Genomic DNA, 21,427 nt, shown 5'->3' with positions numbered 1-21,427 from the left:
GGGCCCTGGGAAGAAGTTTCCCTTTCATTTTAAGTAGGTTACCTCTTTTGGTCTTCATGTGTCTCTATGAAACAGGATTATTATCCCCATTTATAGAAGAGAAAACAGAGGCTCACCGAGGTTATATGATATAGCCTGCCTGAAATTGTATCATTTGTGGTGGAGACTTGATAGTTAGGAGGAACACAGAGCCAAGTGCCCGTCCTCTAGATCACATTACTGGCAAGTGTAGAGCCAGGATGCAAAGCCTAGACTATCTGGCTCCAGAGACCTTTTTAAAAAACTATTCCTTTCATTCCTCTTGGTTAGAAAGAAAGAAAATTTGCCAGTACTTTGTGGGTTCCCATAATGAAAACTGTCACAAATGTAACTAAGCCATTGTCCAGATGCCACCTAATCATGGGGCCGGGACTTGAGGCAGCCACTTGGAGCCCAGAGAGTTCAGAGAACTGCCCCTTCCAGGTCCCTGCACTTTGTTGTGACAGCTCTGTGGTGGAGAAGAAAGGGTTCTGTAGAGGTGGCTCACAGGGCAAAGGTGTGCGGGGCCCAGAGGACTGGCAACCCTACTTCTTCCCATCCACAGTCAGAAGGAGCAGTTCTGGTGGGATAATTACAGGTATCAATCAAACAGCAAAGAGATCCAGGTCATTTCCCAAGCTCTGGAAGGTACTACAATGAATGAATAGGAGACAAGAAAATTTTATAAATTGGTTGCTCTATATGATGTTCATTTCATTAAGACATTCAGTCCTTCTAATGGAAAATGTGAAGAGTGGAAATTACTGTTTTTTTGACCCTCTCATATAAAATGAAAACCAGATCTTGAAGGCATGGGGCCTTTTCATTGTATCTTCTTTAGGATCAATTTAATTATGCCTTACAAGCTACCTTCAATAATAATTGCAATTGTCTGCCTTTATACAAAGCCTCTTTCTGTCTTCAAGACTAAAACTCTAGTGAGATACCTAGGGAGATTGCCAAAGTGTTATTTAGTAAGAGTTGTTTTTTCCATATTTTGGCATTCAGCAAGTGTTTATCATGTACCTACTGTGTGTCCAGCTTGTGCCAAGTCCTGTAGGAGGGAATGTGTGAATGAATCATGGTGTCTCCTCTCCCACAAAGCAGGAAAGAGGCCTTGCACATCCAATCCTGTATTCATTTATTTGTTCAGCCAACATTCCCTGCCCGTCCTCTCTATGCCAGTTCCAATGCTGGTGAAGCAGAGATGAACTGAGAGCCAGTCCTCCAGGGTCACGCTGCTGGCAGGTGGCAGAACCCAGGTGGTGTCAATCCACAGACTCCACAGACCTGTTCTGACCTTAAGCACTCACAGTCCAAAGAGGGGGACGACTTGTATATCAACACTGCAGTGCAGGGGAGGCATTCTAGGACAGAGCTGTGCACAGGATATCACTGGGAGAAGGGACAGGAAAAACCAGGGAGGGGTTTAGGAGGTGGCATTTGAGCGAGGCCATGGTAGAAGTGGTGTCAAAGTGACATCTGACTCCTAATTAACAATCTATCAATTCTTATCTGTAAAACTCCACAAATGGCTTTGCAGTGTCTTGCATGGTATAATAAAATCTTTTTCATGTGGTTAGGTCAGGAAAATAGACAGTCCAAGTGAATAGTCTTATTTTAATAAAGAGTATGTACAGGGATTACAGGTGTTCAAAGAGTCAGCCTAGAACAGCATCCCCATCCCATTAAACTGCTGGACTGAAATGGATCTTCCTGTTGATTTAAAAGATGACTCAGGATCTGACTGGACCCAGCTTAATCATGAATCACAGATACAGTTAAGATGACCAGGGCAAAACCAGTTTTGGGGGTCTTGATTTTTAGCTCAAAAACTTGGAGTACCCTAGTAATATTTTGCTGAAAATGCCTGGAAATTGTTATCTTCAACTTGCCCTGTAAGTGAGACTCCTATGCACAGCCTGGAATTTAAGGCATCTGCCTCCCCAGATGGCCATGCTCATGAGCTCTCACGTGTGGTTTTACCTTGCTTGTCACAACACTTTTCTGATTATGAAAATAATCCATGTTTATTATTTTTAAATCATGGAAATATACATAAATAAGCAATTCAAATCACCTGTAATTCTACCTCCCAGAGATAACCACTGTCAATATTTTTGTATGTTTCCTTCCTATTCAAATTTCCAGTGGCCACAAATGGTTAAAAAGAATCCCAGCCTCTCTCAGAGTTGAAGGGAGCAGAGCTCTGAGAGGGTCTCCATGTGAGAGAAGTCTCTGGACATGCATCTCAGATCTTTACTCCAAGACACCCTCCTTCCTAGCCGCCGTCTCTCAGAACTACTGCTCACTTAGCTCTGCGAGGCAGTCCACCCCTTTGACCACCCATTCCAGGTTTCAGCCTCCCCTAGGCCAGACTGACCTTTTCCTGGCAGAACCTGACTCCATACTAAGAAAGAGAAAGGAGAAATCATGGCAGGACATGGGTTTTTGAAGCCCCCAACCACCCACAGGAGAGCCTCTGATAGAGCCACAGCCTTGCCTGCAGCCCCGCCCAGGGAGTGTATTCGAGGCCACAGCACTGCCTGCCATCCTGAAAAGGCCCCAGCCGCAGAGGCATCCAACTTCCCCAAAGGCCACCGGCCCCTCCCCCAGAATTGGTCTTAGGACAAAAACAGGGGTGACATATTCAGAAGACCTCTACCAATGCCTCCTCTGTGGCAGAGTGTGCCAGGGACTGTTAGATTCAGTGTAGAGTGCTGTGATCTGTGCCAGGCTCAGGCACGGAAATAGTTGGCAAATGGCAGAGTCTGTAGTGCAGCACCCAAGTCTGACCTTGGGCAGAGAATTCCTGAGCAAAGACCTGCCTAATCTCACCCACCAAGTCTCCCCTGATACCATAGGAGCTGCAGACCCAGGAATCCCAGCAAGAAGCCAGGCCCAGCTGAAGGAAGAGCCTGGACAGAGCTGAACTCTTTGACCTTTCATTGCCTCATTGTGAAAACCCTCACAGGAACCCAGGGGCCAGCTTTACCCCAGAAGTAAAAACAAAACAGTTAAAAAAAAAAAAAAAGCCAGTAGGGAGACCTGAAGTACACAGGGGCAACCGTGTCCAGGAAGTCAGTCAGGAATATTGCCATGTAGAGGAAGAACTGTGTCCCCATTCACACACAAGTGCAAAAAGGCTATTTAAGCCTGCCTTTTTACACTTCATCCTCCCCTAATTAAAAACAATAATTAAAATGTTAATAGCCCACTCCTGCCAGGGAGGAGTGCATGTGTTGAATACTTGCAAATGGACGGTACAGAAATGTTCATTGAAGACAGAGAGGCAGGTGGCAGTTTGGAAGCAAATAGATCTGAGTTTGAATTTTGATTCTACCCACACTTAATTAGCTGTGTGACCTTGAGCAGGTGACTTCACTTTTCCAAGCCTCAATTTCTGATTCTCCAAAAAAGAGATAATACATACCTTTTAGACAAGGATTAAATGAGGATTACATGAAAAATGTATTAAATGAGGATTACATGAAAATGCATGAAAAGCAACTAGCACCATGCCTCGTATATTGGAGGTGTTCAATGATGGTAGGTATTTCTTTTATTATTATCAGGAGAATAGTAAAGAGAATTAAGATTCAATTATGATGCTTTAGAAAGACCATACCTGAGCAAAGCTGTGGGGGTTCTAAGAGTTGCAGTTACAAAAATGCTTAGTGCCAGATGTAAAATCTAGATGGAAGGGGTTGCAAGAGGCAAGACACCATTTATCTAGGCTAAGTCCTGGTTTGAATTCAGAATCCCCTTTTCCCAGGATGTGTAGAAACCTAGGAAACCCCTGGGTAATAGCTCCCATTTCTAGTGTTTTTCAGGAAAAACCTGTATGACCAGTTCTTGCGGGTTTTGCAGAGGGTATTCAGGCATCAAGCTTGACTACATCATTTCTGGGGAGTCTCCCAGTTCTAAGATTCTGGGTCAGCTGTCTCATTATGGCCACCATCATCTCTCCCCCTCACAATTGAATTCTAGTTTATAGCTGTACTCCTGGGCAGTAGGCAGGTCAGTGTTATCATCCCCACTGGGTTAGGGAAGGGAGACTCAGAGAGGTCAGTTATTTTCCTGCAGCTGGATATCAGCAGGTGGAGTCACATCCTGAAATCTATGTACCAGGTCCTGTGCAAGATATGTGGGAGACATGGGAATGTATCCAGCCAGAAAGAAAAGCAGAGCACAGCAAAACCATGGCATGAGGTAGAATGCACCAAGTTCCAGCTAGAGCACCATTATATTTCTACTACTCAGTGCCACCCCTTGGTTTCCAGGTACGACAGCTTTGGCCGCCTGACAAATGTGACCTTCCCTACTGGCCAGGTGAGCAGTTTCCGAAGTGATACAGACAGTTCAGTGCATGTCCAGGTAGAGACCTCCAGCAAGGATGATGTCACCATAACCACCAACCTGTCTGCCTCAGGTGCCTTCTACACACTGCTGCAAGGTAAGTCAGGTGGGGGCCAGGGGACTTTGAGGCAGAGGGGTGGGAAGACCCCTTTGGAGGAGGATGGCACAAGAAATAGGCTGCTGCTGGAGCTGCCCAAGAACAGGAAAGCATTACAACTCTCTGTATTATCACCTAATTTGCAAAATATACCAGCCTGAGTCAAGTAAATTCCCTCTCAGAAGCTTAAGAATAATATTTTATTGTCCTATCCTGTTATCAGAACAAAGGGTAGGGAATTCATTAGCTGCTAATCCAGGTGACCTCGCTATTCTGCCATCCTAATGACTCCCAGATTAACAGACACACTCACAGTGGTGTAGGTGAGGACAAAGGACAAAAATAATTACACATAATTATGAAAGGGATTTGATTATGGAGAAGTCCTTCCTGAAGCCCAGGTGAGAAGGTTTGTGCCTCTTCTAGGATTTCATAGAAAAGAGACCCTTCTTTGCATTCGTCAAATCATCCTGTTATGGGTTGGTCTTTTAGCTTCAAGTAAAAAGATTTCACAATGATGAAATCTTGCTGTTAATTATCTGCCTCAATTGTTCTCATGGGATGTGGTGACCCAGGTGGGCTTGCAGCTTTGTGGGATTTAGTAAACTTGAAAAGAAAGAAGCCATCACCAGGGAAAGCTCTGCCTGATTCTTTCCTGCCCGCTGGATGGCTCTTTGTACCTCCAAAGGCTTTCACACGAAGCAGTGAAAGGAGCCTCAGGGTAAGAGTCAGAAGCCCAAGTTCTAGTTCTGACTCTGCCACCACATCACCCACCGTGACCCTTGGTTTCTTCTCCAGGAAAAGAAAGCAAGCTGAAGCTGTGTGGAATGGGGTGGAGCAGTGAGAAGAGCAGGGGTTCTGGGTGGACAATTTGGGGCCCTGTGCCCACCATGCCAGTTCCCACCTGTGTGAACTGGCTGGGGTCACTCTTCTTCTCTGAGCCTTGGTCTCTGGGTCTGGGAAAGGGGGCTGAATTTTAACACCTGCCCCACAGGGCTGCTCAGTCGATCTCTTTAGACAATGTAGTGACTAGCATGAGCCAAGCACATACTATTGCTCAATAAGCAATACTATTGGATTCATTAAGTAATTAATTAATTAGCAAGCAGTTTAACTTACCATGAGAAAATAAACGTCTGTATATTCTTACAACCACTTTTACTCCCAAATTTAGTCCTTTGCCTTTCAAAGAGCTCCAAGAACAATAAAGGTTCTCAAAGAAAGAGAAACCACACGCTGGAATTCCTTCTTCACCAAGCACCTTTAACCGTGGTTTTTGAGGAAAACTCAGTGTTTCTTCTGTGCTCACACAATAGTCATCAACAGAAGACTTCTGTGACCAAATATAGGCAGAGGTGGGGTTCTCCCCACCATGAAGCAAGCAATCAGCTCTGCAGTGGACACCAGCTGGGTGTCCTTCAACTCAATTCCAACACTATCTACCTGGAGATGGCCTCAAATCCCACAGGTTGAGGGCTCAGTCCCCAAAACTGCCCCCCCAACCCCGCCCCATCTATCATACTTCAGACACCAGTCACAAGTCTGGGCCTCTGGAACTTCTATCTGACTGGCTTCTAGTTGAGATTTTCATGACTGCTTCTTTGGGTTCAGTTAATTTACTGGAACAGCTCACAGGACTAGAGAAATACTTACATTTACCAGTTGATCATAAAGGACATTACCAAGGGTATAGACGAAGAGATGTGTATGACAAGATATAGGGTAAGGGACGTGGGGCTTTCACACCCTCCCCAGGCACATCACCCTCACCCCTCCATGGACCTCCGTATGTTCAGCTCCCCAAACTCTGTCTTCTTGGGCCTTTTACGAAGACTTCATTGGATAGGCATGATTGACAACCATGTAGAAATGTGATCGGACCCAGCAAGGCCTGTCTCTTCAGATTCTTCTTGGCCTCTCTGTGCAGCACTCATTCCTTCCTCCAGGGTATGGAGCAGGATCCCCTCTGAAATGTACGTCTTATGACCCACAGTCAGATTAGAGTCCTGCCTTGGAGAGGAGGGCAGGAGAAGGCCAGAGAGAGAGGCAGAGAGATTGTTTCCTAAGGCCTGCTTCTGAGTCCTGAAGTGCCTCAACATTAGAACCAAAGACTATGAGAAGGGGTATAGGAGTTATGAGCTGGGAACCGTGGATATATAATCATAATATCACAAGTGGGTTGGGACAGACCCCAGGGATTTATGCTCTGACTGGATTATTGCCAAGAGAAGGTACAGTTTCTGAGGCAGCCAAGATCTTGCCTGACCAAGGACTGCAGGACCACCAATTACTCAGACATCTTGTCCTTCAGGCCTGTCTTGTTCCCTGTGATTAAGAATTATCCATCCATTCCATACTGCTAAACTGGCTGTGAGTATTTTTCTCAAAGGTTCATGTGGGCTTTCTTATATTTGGGCAACTTTTTAAAATTTGAAAGTGCCACATTCCTCAGTTTTTAAATGTATTCATCAATTTAATAACAACTTTTTAGGCAGAGGGAAAAAAGTCATACTGCTCAAAAGGCATACGTGGACACATTCCAATTTCAAAAAAACATTAAAATGTGAAAAGAAAAATCACTTCTTGGAATCCAGGAAACATGGTACCTGTTTTTCCTCTTTGGTAGCTCTGCCAAGCTCTTTCCTTCTTGAGTACCAGGCTCAGATGCTCAGTTTTGCAGCTGCCTCACTAGAGTCTTTGTGAAAAGCTCTTTCGGTTTCATCTTCTGTTTAAACTGTGGGAAGTAATAAGAAGTAGCTGCTAATGAGCAGCAGCCTTGGGAAGTCACAGCCCACATTAAATGGGATCATCTGAGATGGGCCTCTACAGATGCTGTTCCCTCCAAGTCACCATTAATGGACATATGTGGATTCAGCAAGGAGCGGCTTTAAAGGATAAATTGACACAGGCTTTTTCACTGTTCAAAGGCAGAAAAATATAGATTGTCAGTGAATAATGCATAGCAAGTTTGAGGCAGATTTTAGAATTTTTGCATGTGTGAGAGAGAAAGATGGAGAGAGGAGGGAGTGGGGGGGCCTGTTTGATGCCATTCTAGCAGAAAAGATTCAGTGAGGGTTTCCCATGAAAACTATTGCTTAATAACTATCTTTAGTGCTTGACATAGCCTGGAACATAACTAGTTTCATCCAGCAAAAATTTACTGAGCACATATAATCCTAACGATGATGATAGCTAACATTTTTGGAGCACTTATTAACTGCAAAGCATATTTTCAGCATTTTACATTAAGCAGTACCTCATAAGGTACCTCATATAGTACCGCATATGCCTAGGAGGTAAGTATTATTGTCTCTGTTTTCTGCATGAAGGCAGTGAGAGGCACTCGGAGGTTAGGTAGCTTGCCCCAGTCACACACCTAATTGGGTGTTTGGAGCCAGGCAAACAGGCTCTATAGAACCTATTCTCTTAACTGCCAATCTAAAGACAAGGGGCCCTATTCCAGGACCGTGATCAGCACTAGAGAAGTTCACCATGATATGTGTGTGTGTGTGTGTCTGTGTGTATGTGTGTTTGTGAGAGAGAGAGAAATGGGATGGTGGAGATAGAGGAGAGACAAGAGACACACATGACAGTGACTAGCACAGTGCCGGGCACATAAAACCAGTGACAGCTAACATTTACATAACACTATATGCCAAGTACAGTTCTCAGCTCTTCATATTCATGATCTCACTCAATCCTTACAGCATCCTGCAAAGCAGGGTACAATTATTGTCCTAGTATACTGATGAAGTACCAGAGGCATGGAAGGTTAAGAATTTGGCCAAGGTCTTACAGCAAGGCAGCCACAGAGCTGGAACCTGAGCCGAAGTAGCCTGGCTCCAAAGCCAAGCTCCTAATCTCTGTGCCATAGTGCCTCTCACAGCACGCACTCAAATATTGGAGAATTTGTTCATTAACGGAGCAGTGACTCCCACACCCCTCAGCTGCAAGACCACTGAGGAGGCCCATAGAAAGGCTGAGGGGTGTACAGGACAGGGAGTCATACATTCTGGCCAGTGGAACAGGGGAAGCTTCTGGAAAGAGATGACATTTTAGCAGAGCCTGGAGGGAGTCTTAAGCCAGCGCTTACTGAAGACGGGGCAGTGCAGAGGAAACAGCCAAGGAAGGGCCAGAGACAGGAGAGTGCAGCACAAATCCAGAGATAGTATTTTCATCTATAGAAAGAAACTCTATGTGTATTTTACAGCTGAAATTTGCTTTTTTCACCGTAAGTTTCATTTAGTTAAGAATCTAAGTTAAAATGTTTTAAATCAAATTTAAAATTTCAAATCATATGTATATTTAAATCATTGTCATATGCCTGTGACAATGATTTAAAATATGTTTATATTTATGTATTTTTTTGTCATTCTGTCAGTGGTTTAAGTGTCAAAGTTATTTTTCACCTTGTTATAAAAAACATTGTTACCTTAGAGTGTATCAAGAGCCTTAAAAATGTTCAACCTGCCAGGTATGGTGGCTCACACTTGTAATCCCATTGCTTTTGGAGGCTAAGGTGGAAGGATTGCTTGAGCCCAGGAGTTCAAGACCTGCCTGGTCAAATATTGAAACCTGGTCTCTACAAAATATTTCAAAAATTAGCCGGGTGTGGTGATGCATGCCTATAGTCCTAGCTACTTGGGAGGCTGAGGTTGGAGGATTGCTTGGGCCGAGGAGTATGAGGTTACAGTGAGCTATGATCACATTGTACCACTGCACTACAGCCTGGGCAACAGAGCAAGACCCTGTCTCCAAAAAAAAAAAAAAAAAAAAGTTCAACCCTTTTCTCTAGTAATCCTACTTTTAGGAATCTATTTTGATTTGAAAATCTAAAATGAAGATATTGGATATTGATTTATCTAAAAAGTATTTTTGAGGTATAATTCACATAGCATAAGATTTACTCTTTAAAAACATACAATTGTGTGGCTTTTAGTATATTTATAAAGCTGTGCAATCATCACTATGATCCAATTCTGGAACATGTTTATCACCCCAAAGAGAAATCCCATACCCATTCGCAGCTGCTCCACATTCCCTCCTGCCCCTCAGCCTTTGGCAACCACCGTCTCTAGAGATTTTTGCCTATTCTGGACATTTCATATAAGTGGAGTCAGACAATATGTAGCCTTTTACATGTGACTTCTTTTTCACTTAGAATAATGTTTAAACTAAATATATACAGTGGTACTTATAATTCTGAAAAACTGGAATCAAACTGAATATCTATTTGAGGCTTGATTAAATAACTTAAAGTATTTTCATACAGTGGAATATCGTATGGTCATTAAGAAAAATGTTTATGAAAAATATTCAGTAACATGATATAATACAATGATCAGTGAAAAACTGTATAACTGTTTTAAAACTCTTATCTATTTTAAACTGTAATGTAAGGGCATTTGGAAATATCCTAAAATCTACAAATACACAAAATATTTACAATGGTTTTCTTTGGATACGGAGAATCTGGATGGTGTTCTCCATGTATTTTCCTCGCTTTCTTCAGTGATGATGTATTGCTTTCATAGTTAGGAAAAGCATCCTTTAAAGTCCCCTCCACCGCCTCTGCTGTCCTCACACCTCCCTCCACCTTCGTTCCTTCTGAGCAGTCTGTGCTTGTCCTCTCCTGCAGACCAAGTCCGGAACAGCTACTACATCGGGGCCGATGGCTCCTTGCGGCTGCTGCTGGCCAACGGCATGGAGGTGGCGCTGCAGACTGAGCCCCACTTGCTGGCTGGCACCGTCAACCCCACCGTGGGCAAGAGGAATGTCACGCTGCCCATCGACAACGGCCTCAACCTGGTGGAGTGGCGCCAGCGCAAAGAGCAGGCTCGGGGCCAGGTCACTGTCTTTGGGCGCCGGCTGCGGGTGAGCGAGGCCTCTGGAGGTGGCTGCGTCATGGGGGGAAAGAATGGGGAACGGGAGAACGGGGCTCTGTTCTTGAAATTCCCTGGGACCTCAGTTCACTCATCTGCAAAAGGGGAGAACTAAAGCAGGGAACCATGTGTGATCAGAGACCCTTGTGTGTCTTTTTAGTTTTTACTTGTGGAAACACTACTGGCTTTGGTGTTAGACAGGTCTGAGTTGAATTTCCAGCTTATATTATTCCCTGAGTGAGCTTGGACAGATCAGTAATCTTAGAGCCTCAATTTCATCATCTATAAAATGGGAAGGACAAGGCCAATTTTACAAGTTGCTACAAGGATTAGAAGTAATATATTAAGCATCTTAGAGTCTGGCTCATAGCAAGTGGTCAATAATAGCTACTCTTATTGTTATTGTTATGATTTATTACCATTATTGCTATTACTATTGCTAGCATGTCCCAAAATTCAGCTCAGCTACTTAGAACCTAAGCTACATTCTCCAAAATGACCTCACCCGAGCCATCACTGCTGGGGCTGGCATCATGGTCTGACATTCAGAGTGCTTTTGAATATGTGGATGCCCTGAGCCAGCTCCTTGTCTGCCTCACATCCTGTGTTTCTGTAGAGTACAGCCTCTGCCAGGGCCTGAGTGCCCAGCTTCTTTTTCCTCCACCTTGAGAAAGGCAGGTGATGAACAGAGGGAAGGTTAATGAACTAGCCATGGCTTTCAGCACAGCACCTTGCACACCATGGGTGCTCAGGAGATACCTGCTGAGATGAAACAAACTACAGAACTAAGCTACATGTTCCTAACATTCCAGAAGCATCCTCATAGCAACACAGCTCAGACTCTCTTAAGTCCCCTGCCCTTCAGCAAAGAAAGTTCATTGAAGCCCCTCTTTTACACATGAGACAATCGAGATCCAGAGAGGGTAAACGATTTTTCCAGAGTCTCATAGCGAGGTGGTGGTAAAGACTAGAAAATAGGCCAGGCACAGAAGCTCATACCTGTAATCCCAGCACTTTGGGAGGCTGAGGCAGGTGGATTGCTTGAGGTCAGAAGTTCGAGACCAGCTTGGCCAACATGGTGAAACTTCATCTCTACTAAAAATACAAAAAATTAGCTGGGTATGATGGGGGACACCAGTAATCCTAGCTACTCAGGAGGCTGAGGCAGGATAATTGCTTGAACCTGGGAGGCAGAGGTTGCAATGAGCCGAGATCGCGCCGCTGCACTCCAGCCTAGGCGACAGAGTAAGACTCTGTCTCAAAAAAAAAAAAAAACTAGAAAATAGGCCCACAGCAGCTACAGAAACAGTAAGTGACTTATCCAATATCACACAACTGGAACCCAGAAAACCAGGCTTCGTTTGTTCCCTCAACAGCCAAGAGCTCTAGTGACTATCTACTGTGGGAAACAGCCTTGCACTAGCTCCCCGAGGAAGGCCTAGCTGTCTTTGTTCTCTGTGGCCTCACTGAGCTCCCCCGTCTGAATTCACAGACTCCTGCATGCGCCTCTGAGGCAGTGTCCTCAATGGGAAGTTTGACCTGGGTTTGATTCCTGCCTGTGCCATGTGGAGCCTTGAGCAGCTCCTCTGAGCCTCAGGTGCCTCTGCAGAAACAAGATGATACAATCAACGCACCTAGCCCAGCACAGGTAGACTCCAGGTGCTCAATAAATGGCAGCGATTAGCATGATTAGGATTTCCTCTCTGCTGTGTGAACTGGACCAAAAGTTTCCCAGGCTTTAATTGGTCCCTCTCCCAACCTGAGATTGGGACGGGTGGCCACGTCTACATGTCCTCCCAAATAAATGGCCACCCACAGTGGTGGCAGGTGGAATTAGAATGTTAGCCGGGTGTGCCTCCCCATAATGGAGTTCATTTTTTATACAACTGGGAACTTTTTTAATAAAGAGGTGAAATAATCTCATTGCTGCCACTGCCGAGCACAGGACGCATTAGGCGGCTCCCCAGTGAGCTGTTTAATTTTATTAATTTTGCCAAAAAGGTATAGCTCCCCTTCACTAGAGATCCTCCAGGGAGAAAGGGGGGCAGCTGGCTGGGTGGCACCACCCTGAGGGGAGTCACAGGGGGACCTTCCAAAAGATACTTTAAAAAGGCCTCTGTCATTGTTTGTGGCACAGCCCCTGTATCTTCCTGTGCCCTGTCTGCAAATAACACAGCTTCAGCCTCCAATGCCTCTGATTTTTCATGGGAATCATCTGCCACACAGTTTTTGCATCTGCAATTGTGTTTGATTACCCCAGAGAAGGTAACCTTATTATAACCAGGTCATTCACAGCTAAAGTCAGTATCGTCATTATAAATCGTTATTTTCAAGGCCTTAGAATTTGTGTGGGAGAAGGAGGAAACACACACATCTCTCCTTCCTGGGATATGACCACGATCGTTTGCTGTCATTTAATGGAAATAATTCCAACCATCTATTCAGTACCTTCTATGTGCCTAGCACTCCACTGATTTACTAAGTTTCTTCAACCTTCACAACAACTCTTGTTATACAGAGTAAGAAACTGAGACTCGGAGAGGGGAAGGCACTTGCCCAAGGTTGATAGAATAGTTGGTCACAAAGTTGCAGCTAGAATCCTGGCCTTCATTCCTAGACCTGCACCCATTTTTTTTAACCACACAGGGATCCAGAGGGCCTTTCATTGCCTTGGTCCACACATGCCATTTTGCATCACGTGACCTAATTATCTGCTTTCCTCTTGGGTCTTCCTTATTACTTGTCAACCTTAAGCAATGACTAGTGGAAGAGACAGAAAATGTGCCCAAATGTCCCATAAGGCCAGACACCAATTAGCGGGAACCAGTATTTTAGTTCCAGAATACCTGGCAATATTTCAGGGGCCACCAATGCCTACAGGGCAGATCCAAATACAGAAACAGGCCCCTGAAGTATATTTCTTTATTAAAATATAAAAACCCTAACTTACCACTACGTCTGTAGGAGCCCTGTCTTTCTGACTCTGAAAGGAAATTGAACTGTGTGCTGGCCTAGCAGTCCAGGTGGAGTTTATACAAGGCACTCCCGATCCTGAAGGCAGGAGCAAAGTGCCTCAAAGCCAGGACTGTGTCCCCATTCGGCCCACAGGCAGAAAAGCCATCCCAGTGACAAACACTCACTGCCTCCCAGCACCTCTGGGAAGAATATGTCTTGGGTACTGACTGTGGCAATCAAGAAGCCCTGATTGTAGTGGCAAGCAGGAGACACCCGACAGGGGCTGGGAAGTTCAGAGCCCCCAGAAGGCCACGAATTGCTCAGAGGGCCACTGAGTGTTTGGGGGCACGTTGTATGTGTGAGAGTCAAGTCCAGACTCCGTCACTCACCAGCCACGAGATCCAGGGTAAATCCCTTCACCTCCCTGAGCTTTGGTCTCCGCAGTGTCTGGTGTGGAAGAGATGGGTCAGTTTATTTTCTGGGCTCCCTTGGTGGGTCTCTTTTCAGCAGGGAGTCAAGAAGGATCTGCCTTTTAAAACGTGTCCTCATTAGAAGAATCACATTAGAAAATATGCAGATCCTCTTTGGTCACAGCTACTGATTTCTCAACATAGGCATCATCTTCATCCTCACAACAACCCTGTGCAATTGGCATTATTGTCCCCATTTTACAGGTGAGGAAACTTCACAGAGCTGACAAATGACAGAGCCAGGATTCAAACCCATGTCTGTTGCTGCGCAGGACTGTGCTCCCTCCTCTACTCAAGAGCTTCCCAGCAGAGCTGACAGCAACGTGGCCCATCAGACCAAAGTTCTCATGGTCCAGATTAATTTTCTCTTTCCTTCCAACCCTTTCTCCAGGTTCACAACCGAAATCTCCTATCTCTGGACTTTGATCGCGTAACACGCACAGAGAAGATCTATGATGACCACCGCAAGTTCACCCTTCGGATTCTGTACGACCAGGCGGGGCGGCCCAGCCTCTGGTCACCCAGCAGCAGGCTGAATGGTGTCAACGTGACATACTCCCCTGGAGGTTACATTGCTGGCATCCAGAGGGGCATCATGTCTGAAAGAATGGAATACGACCAGGCGGGCCGCATCACATCCAGGATCTTCGCTGATGGGAAGACATGGAGCTACACATACTTAGAGAAGGCAGGTGTCTGTCTCCCTGCATCACTGGCCTTGCCATACAGAAGGCCAATCATTCATGGCCAAGCCCAGCCTGGTGGCCTCAGTGGGCTGTATCTGACCCATGTCACCAAAAGGAAATGCCACAGAGGGCAGGGGGTCCCAAGAGGCATCAGGATGGATCAGGGAGATAGCATGGCAGGTGGTGGTCCTAGGGCAGGAGAACATGAAAGACCTGCCTGATAGAGTAGAGGCCCAAATACTCACTGGATTTGCAGAGCAGGACTCAGGGTTCAGACCCAGGCCAAGGGTCTGCTCCCAGGTCTAGGGCATGTGGTACAATCCAGTTGTGGAGAACCAGGCAGAAGCCTAGGCATCAGTACATAGGCAGGAGGCACTTACTCCTGAGCTTCAAGTGCTGGGCATGGCCTTAGTAAATCTATTCTGCTCTAGGGTCAGAACTCATGTCATCCCAGGGGTAAGAATCAGAAATGACCTAAAATCAAAAGTTGGTCTCAAATAGGAAAAAATGGTAGCTTTGCAGCATAAAGCCTCTAGGCCTTTTATCTGCTGATCTTTTCCTGAGAACAAGTGCACTGCATGCCCCATTTCAAGTACCCAGATCCCTGCTTTGTTTCCTGACCCTGGTGACCTGTCCAGGGCATAGGCTGTGCTTGCTCTGAGGTGGGTCTCCTCTACCCACTGGGTGAGTACCCCCAAAAGTGACATTTTGCGCTAGTACTAAGAGAGAGAGAGACCTTGGAGGTCATCCAACAAACTGAAAACCCAAACCCAGAGAGGGGAAGAACTTTCCCAGGGCCACACAAGGAGTCTATTGTTAGAAACCAGGTTCTCCCATTCCCATCACAGCCTGCCCTATCCCAGAGTAGGCTTATGACCTGTCATTGTGCAAAGCCTTAAATGCCCTTCTCAAATATGGTCTTCATGCTGTAAGCCACAGGGAGTCAGCAGAAACTGTTTAGCAGGTAAAAGAAATTGTGAGACTGTGTTTGGGGGAGCTCACTCTTGCCTGAATAGGAAGATTGGTTTGAGAAGTCCGGGGCAAGGAAGCCAGACTGCTGTACATACTTCAGGCCAAAGCTTCTTGGCCGTTCTCCCACCCCACCACGCACAAAAGTAACCAGGTCTGTCCTGCACAAAGGGGCAAACCCACGAGGCTGCTCACCATAGGACAGCAAATGGCCTGAGTACCTGGAGGCCTAGGCCCCAGGTAGGTTACAGGTGTGCTAAGGTTAAAGCTGTGCTAAGATGAGGCTGAGAGAAAGCCTCATCTTGGCACATCTGTCACCTATTTGCAGTATCCCGTGACACTCCTGTTGGAGAGCTCTGGTTGGAGCATAACTCAAGAGAACCATGGAAACTCAGGATTCTCCTTGGACATTCATTCCATCCCTTTAAGTCTCGGGTATGTAGACCTACCCTTTCTCCTCACCACCCTCCTCTCATCTCTTGGTTTTCCTCTCCCTCCAGTCCATGGTGCTGCTACTACACAGCCAGAGGCAGTATATCTTTGAGTTCGACAAGAATGACCGCCTCTCTTCTGTGACGATGCCCAACGTGGCGCGGCAGACACTAGAGACCATCCGCTCAGTGGGCTACTACAGAAACATCTATCAGCCCCCTGAGGGCAATGCCTCAGTCATACAGGACTTCACTGAGGATGGGCACCTCCTTCACACCTTCTACCTGGGCACTGGCCGCAGGGTGATATACAAGTATGGCAAACTGTCAAAGCTGGCAGAGACGCTCTATGACACCACCAAGGTCAGTTTCACCTATGACGAGACGGCAGGCATGCTGAAGACCATCAACCTACAGAATGAGGGCTTCACCTGCACCATCCGCTACCGTCAGATTGGGCCCCTGATTGACCGACAGATCTTCCGCTTCACCGAGGAAGGCATGGTCAACGCCCGTTTTGACTACAACTATGACAACAGCTTCCGGGTGACCAGCATGCAGGCTGTGATCAACGAGACCCCACTGCCCATTGATCTCTATCGCTATGATGATGTGTCAGGCAAGACAGAGCAGTTTGGGAAGTTTGGTGTCATTTACTATGACATTAACCAGATCATCACCACAGCTGTCATGACCCACACCAAGCATTTTGATGCATATGGCAGGATGAAGGAAGTGCAGTATGAGATCTTCCGCTCGCTCATGTACTGGATGACTGTCCAGTATGATAACATGGGGCGAGTAGTGAAGAAGGAGCTGAAGGTAGGACCCTACGCCAATACCACTCGCTACTCCTATGAGTATGATGCTGACGGCCAGCTGCAGACAGTCTCCATCAATGACAAGCCACTCTGGCGCTACAGCTACGACCTCAATGGGAACCTGCACTTACTGAGCCCTGGGAACAGTGCACGGCTCACACCACTACGGTATGACATCCGCGACCGCATCACTCGGCTGGGTGACGTGCAATACAAGATGGATGAGGATGGCTTCCTGAGGCAGCGGGGCGGTGATATCTTTGAGTACAACTCAGCTGGCCTACTCATCAAGGCCTACAACCGGGCTGGCAGCTGGAGTGTCAGGTACCGCTACGATGGCCTGGGGCGGCGCGTGTCCAGCAAGAGCAGCCACAGCCACCACCTGCAGTTCTTCTATGCAGACCTGACCAACCCCACCAAGGTCACCCACCTGTACAACCACTCCAGCTCTGAGATCACCTCCCTCTACTACGACTTGCAAGGACACCTCTTTGCCATGGAGCTGAGCAGTGGTGACGAGTTTTACATAGCTTGTGACAACATCGGGACCCCTCTTGCTGTCTTTAGTGGAACAGGTTTGATGATCAAGCAAATCCTGTACACAGCCTATGGGGAGATCTACATGGATACCAACCCCAACTTTCAGATCATCATAGGCTACCATGGTGGCCTCTATGATCCACTCACCAAGCTTGTCCACATGGGCCGGCGAGATTATGATGTGCTGGCCGGACGCTGGACTAGCCCAGACCACGAGCTGTGGAAGCACCTTAGTAGCAGCAACGTCATGCCTTTTAATCTCTATATGTTCAAAAACAACAACCCCATCAGCAACTCCCAGGACATCAAGTGCTTCATGACAGGTAAGGACCACGGCTCACTCAGGGGCAGGACCCCATAAAGTGCTCTTACTACCTAACAATACTTAGTCTTCTTTGAGAAAGCTGGCATAAGGTGACAGGAAACACTGACTTTCTCTTAGAGCAGCATTTTCCAAAGTCCATTTGAAGAAACACTAGTTCAGAAAATACTCTGGAAAAATGGTTCCAGCATCAAATAAATTTGTCAGGGTCACCACCATTATTACATTTTCATAGTACATTTCAGTGTATGATAAGCTCTGGGAAGTGCTATAAAAGTGAACTATTTAATATATTTGCCCACTGTTTCTCAAACTTATTTGACCGTAAAAGCCCTTTTTTCACCATGAAATCCTAATATCTCATGGGATACATCCCATGGATTGCACTTTAGGAGTTTCTGACACACAAATCAAACTGCTTATGAGTCCTTGATTGGGTTAAGGTATGGCTTTAAAAAAAAAATTAGTTCTCAATTTGGGATAATGTAAGAATGGAGTGAAGGATCCACCAGTTTGAAGCTATGACATGTTACAAAAATTATTTAACTGCCCTGAATTCCAGTTTCCTGATACGTAAATTGAAGTTAGAACATCTACCTATAATTAAATATGTGTATTATAAACCCTAGAGAAACCACTAAAAAGATAAAAACTAAAAAAAGAGTCCTAGCTAATAAGTCAACAGTGGAGATAAAATGGAAGACAAGAAAATAATCCAAGGAGGGCAGGAAAAGAGGCCAAAAAAAGAATAAGGAACACATGCAACAGTAGAAACTAACACCTACCTGGTAGGGTGATTGCAAGGGTGAAATGAAATACATTTCATGAGGTACTTAGCGCAGTGCCTGGCTCGTGTTGGTTCCCTTTCCTTTACCTCCTGACTTGAAAAGTGAGCACTGCCTTCCATTACCATGAAACCAACTTGAGTATAAAGTGTCCCAGGGTCCCACAGGCAGGGATGTCTCCAGCAGCCACAGCCCTCCCAGCAAGCAGCCAGTCCCAGGTTAGCCACAGAGGCCCTCAACCCCACAGAGAGTGGGTGGGGGTTTGGGTAAAGCCCACACTTTTTACATAAGAGAGTTTGTGATAGGCAAAAATTGGGCACATCCCAACTTGCAAAACCAGTAGTCTCTCCCCTCTTTTGTCGTGCGATTCAATCCTCTTGCCCTCTTTTATGGCAGTTTCCTTCATTCTACAAGTGCTTCTTCTGTGCAGCCACTGTTTCAGGCATTGAGGATAGAAAAATGATCCCTGCATTCCAGGAATTCTCACTGTAAGGGGAGAGACAGGCAACTGCTGTCAAGAGGGGAGGACCATGACAAAGGTTTGCACAGATGCCCATTGAAGCACAGAGGAAAAGCCACCTGCTCTGCCCAGAGCATTCTGGGAAGTCTTCACAAAGTAGCTGACATTTGAGGCCAGCTCCTGAGCTGGTGTTCACCAGGTAATGGGGGAGAAAGGCATTGCAGAGAGGGAAGGCAGCACATATAATACAGAAGTGTAGAGGGGCAACATGACAGCTCACATGAATGCCCCTTACAGACGTGGCTTCCCAGCTCCCAAACTTGGTAGCCCCCACCTGGACCCTGTTTCTGCTGACAGCAGTAGAAGAATTCCTTTTTCAAGAAGAGTTCCATGTTGTCACACATTGACGGCAGGCATCCCAAGCATAGGAAAGAGGGGAGAATAGCATCCCAAGCATAGGGAAGAAGGGAGAACAAGGTGGTGGACAGGTGTGATGAAAACAGACTTGGGGCCTATGGATAAACATGAATATGCTAACAATGTTTCACAGCCTTCACCATGCTCAACTTGGCTGCTAGTTCTAGAGAAATTTGACAGATTGAGATGACATTTCCATTACATCTGTCTGCATTAAGCACACCCCCTGCCTCACTCTCCAAAGAGTTTCCTGTGAGATGTCTTGGCAGGTTACTGTAGCTGAAAAAAAATATGGTGCAATAGGAAATGTACTTTTCTATCAAAAAAAATCATTGCATCTTTCCAAAATATTACTCCCTCCCCCTTTTCCTTTGTACACCACCATATACATATGGTCTCCTTCCAGAATAGCACTAACATGACTAACTCTCTATGCTATCTGGCACTTGGCAGATATGCTCTCCTTTAAACTTTGCAACAACTGTGAGATCACCATCATTATCTCCTTTCTGCAGATGAGACTCCAAATGTCATTCAAGGCTGCAATGAAGGGTTTGCCCAGAGTCACACAGATGTAGACCACAGAGCTAGGACTCTAATCCAGGGCTCTCTGACTCTAGAACACCTTCCACTACAATCATGCTGGCCTCCAAATCCAGCTTTTAACAAAGCAACCAACCACCAAGGGGCACCTAACATTTTCAGTTTAGGTTCTATATTCCAGTCAGTTAAATCCAGCAAAGAGTATATTATTTATACTTACTCCTTGCCAAACCTGTATTAAGGATCCAGAGAGGAGTGAGGTATAATACCCACCTTCATAGATCACAGGGTCCAAGGCAGCTTTTCTCAAATTTCTTTGACTATGAACCCACCATAAGAAAAAGATTTTACATTGCAATAAAACACGAAGACAAAAGGTTTGCAAAAGAATACTTAAGTGTGATGCCCTCCTTTTCTAATGTAGTCTGTTCCATTTCAATAAAAATGCTGGTCATGATTCACAAAATTGATTTCATTGCATAGTGGGTCATATCCTACAGTTTGAAAACCCATGGTGTGCAAAGAAGAGATTTCATATAAGCAGTTTTTAGCAAATTTAAAAAGATTTGCAATCACGAATAAGAACCAAGATACTGTTACTTCTCACTAAACCTTACCTCTTAGCATCCAGGTAGACTACATGCATCTTCATTCCCATCCAGCAACAACAACAACAAAAAAAATCTTTTTTTCCCAAAAATTTCTTCAAGGGTCCTGAGATGTATTCCAGTGAGATAGGCTTAGGTCACTGGACAATCCCTGAAGCACTTACTGGTGGCTAGAGGGAAAGAATGCACTGATTGGCTTAGCCTAGGTCACATGCCAACCCCTTAGGTGGATTCAACTTCCCTATAATTACACTAATACTCCAGAAAGGAAAGAGAAGGCAGAATGGACTGCTGGGAAGGCAACCAAAAAATGTCCACTACAGATATATCATGTACATCATTGCACTATATCTTCACTTGATGCTTGTGAGGTAGGATCACTGACCCCATTTACAAAGGAGAAAAATGAGGTTCTGAGGTTCAGAGAGCTAAAGTAACTGGCCCACTAAGAAGTGGCAAGGCTGGATTAGAACTCTGCTCTGATTCCAAAATCCTCATTCTTGGATTCAAATACATTTTGTAAAGAACAAAACCACACACATGAAAGAGATTATTGGCTGGGTGCCGTGGCTCATGCCTGCAATCCCAACACTTTGGGATGCCAAGGTGGGCAGATCACTTGAGGTCAGGAGTTCAAGACCACCCTGGCCAACATGGCGAAATCTCGTCTCTGCTAAAAATACAAAACTTAGCTGGGCGTGGTGGTGCACACCTGTAATCCCAACTACTTGGGAGGCTGAGGCAGGAGGATTGCTTCAACCTGGGATGCGGAGGTTGCAGTGAGTCAAGATCATGCCACTGCACTCCAGCCTGGGTGACAGTGAGACCCTGTCAAAAAAAGGAAAGAAAGAGACAGAGAAAAGAAAAAGAAAAAGAAAAGAAAGAGAGAAAGAAAAGAAAGAAAGAAAAAGAAAATAAAAAGAAAGGAAAAGAAAGAGAGAAAAAGAAAAGAAAAGAAAGAGAAAGAAAGAAAAGAAAAGAAAGAAGGAAGGAAGGCAGGAAGGAGATTATTGTTGCCTACATTTCATCTCTCCCCTGTGACAACACCAAACTCTGGGATGGAT

General features: G+C 45.5%; 1 protein-coding gene across 19 annotated transcripts in view; it reads left to right on the top strand.

Moving 5' to 3' along the window:
• Nucleotides 1-21,427, top strand: part of TENM4 (teneurin transmembrane protein 4) — a 3,006,191-nt gene that overhangs the window by 2,972,979 nt on the left and 11,785 nt on the right. For all 19 annotated transcript variants that reach the window (XM_054661572.2, XM_063784373.1, XM_063784372.1 and 16 more), the window contains 4 exons: nucleotides 4,302-4,474; nucleotides 10,113-10,348; nucleotides 14,173-14,469; nucleotides 15,937-17,551. In XM_054661572.2, coding sequence (XP_054517547.2) covers nucleotides 4,302-4,474; nucleotides 10,113-10,348; nucleotides 14,173-14,469; nucleotides 15,937-17,551 — 2,321 coding nt within the window. The remainder of the gene's footprint in view (nucleotides 1-4,301; nucleotides 4,475-10,112; nucleotides 10,349-14,172; nucleotides 14,470-15,936; nucleotides 17,552-21,427) is intronic.

The sequence above is a fragment of the Pan troglodytes genome, chromosome 9, assembly GCF_028858775.2.
Source record: "Pan troglodytes isolate AG18354 chromosome 9, NHGRI_mPanTro3-v2.0_pri, whole genome shotgun sequence".
In the NCBI taxonomy this organism is placed as follows: Eukaryota; Metazoa; Chordata; class Mammalia; order Primates; family Hominidae; genus Pan; species Pan troglodytes.
The sequence above is the reverse complement of the archived record's forward strand: the minus strand, read 5'-3'. Positions and strand labels throughout refer to the sequence as shown.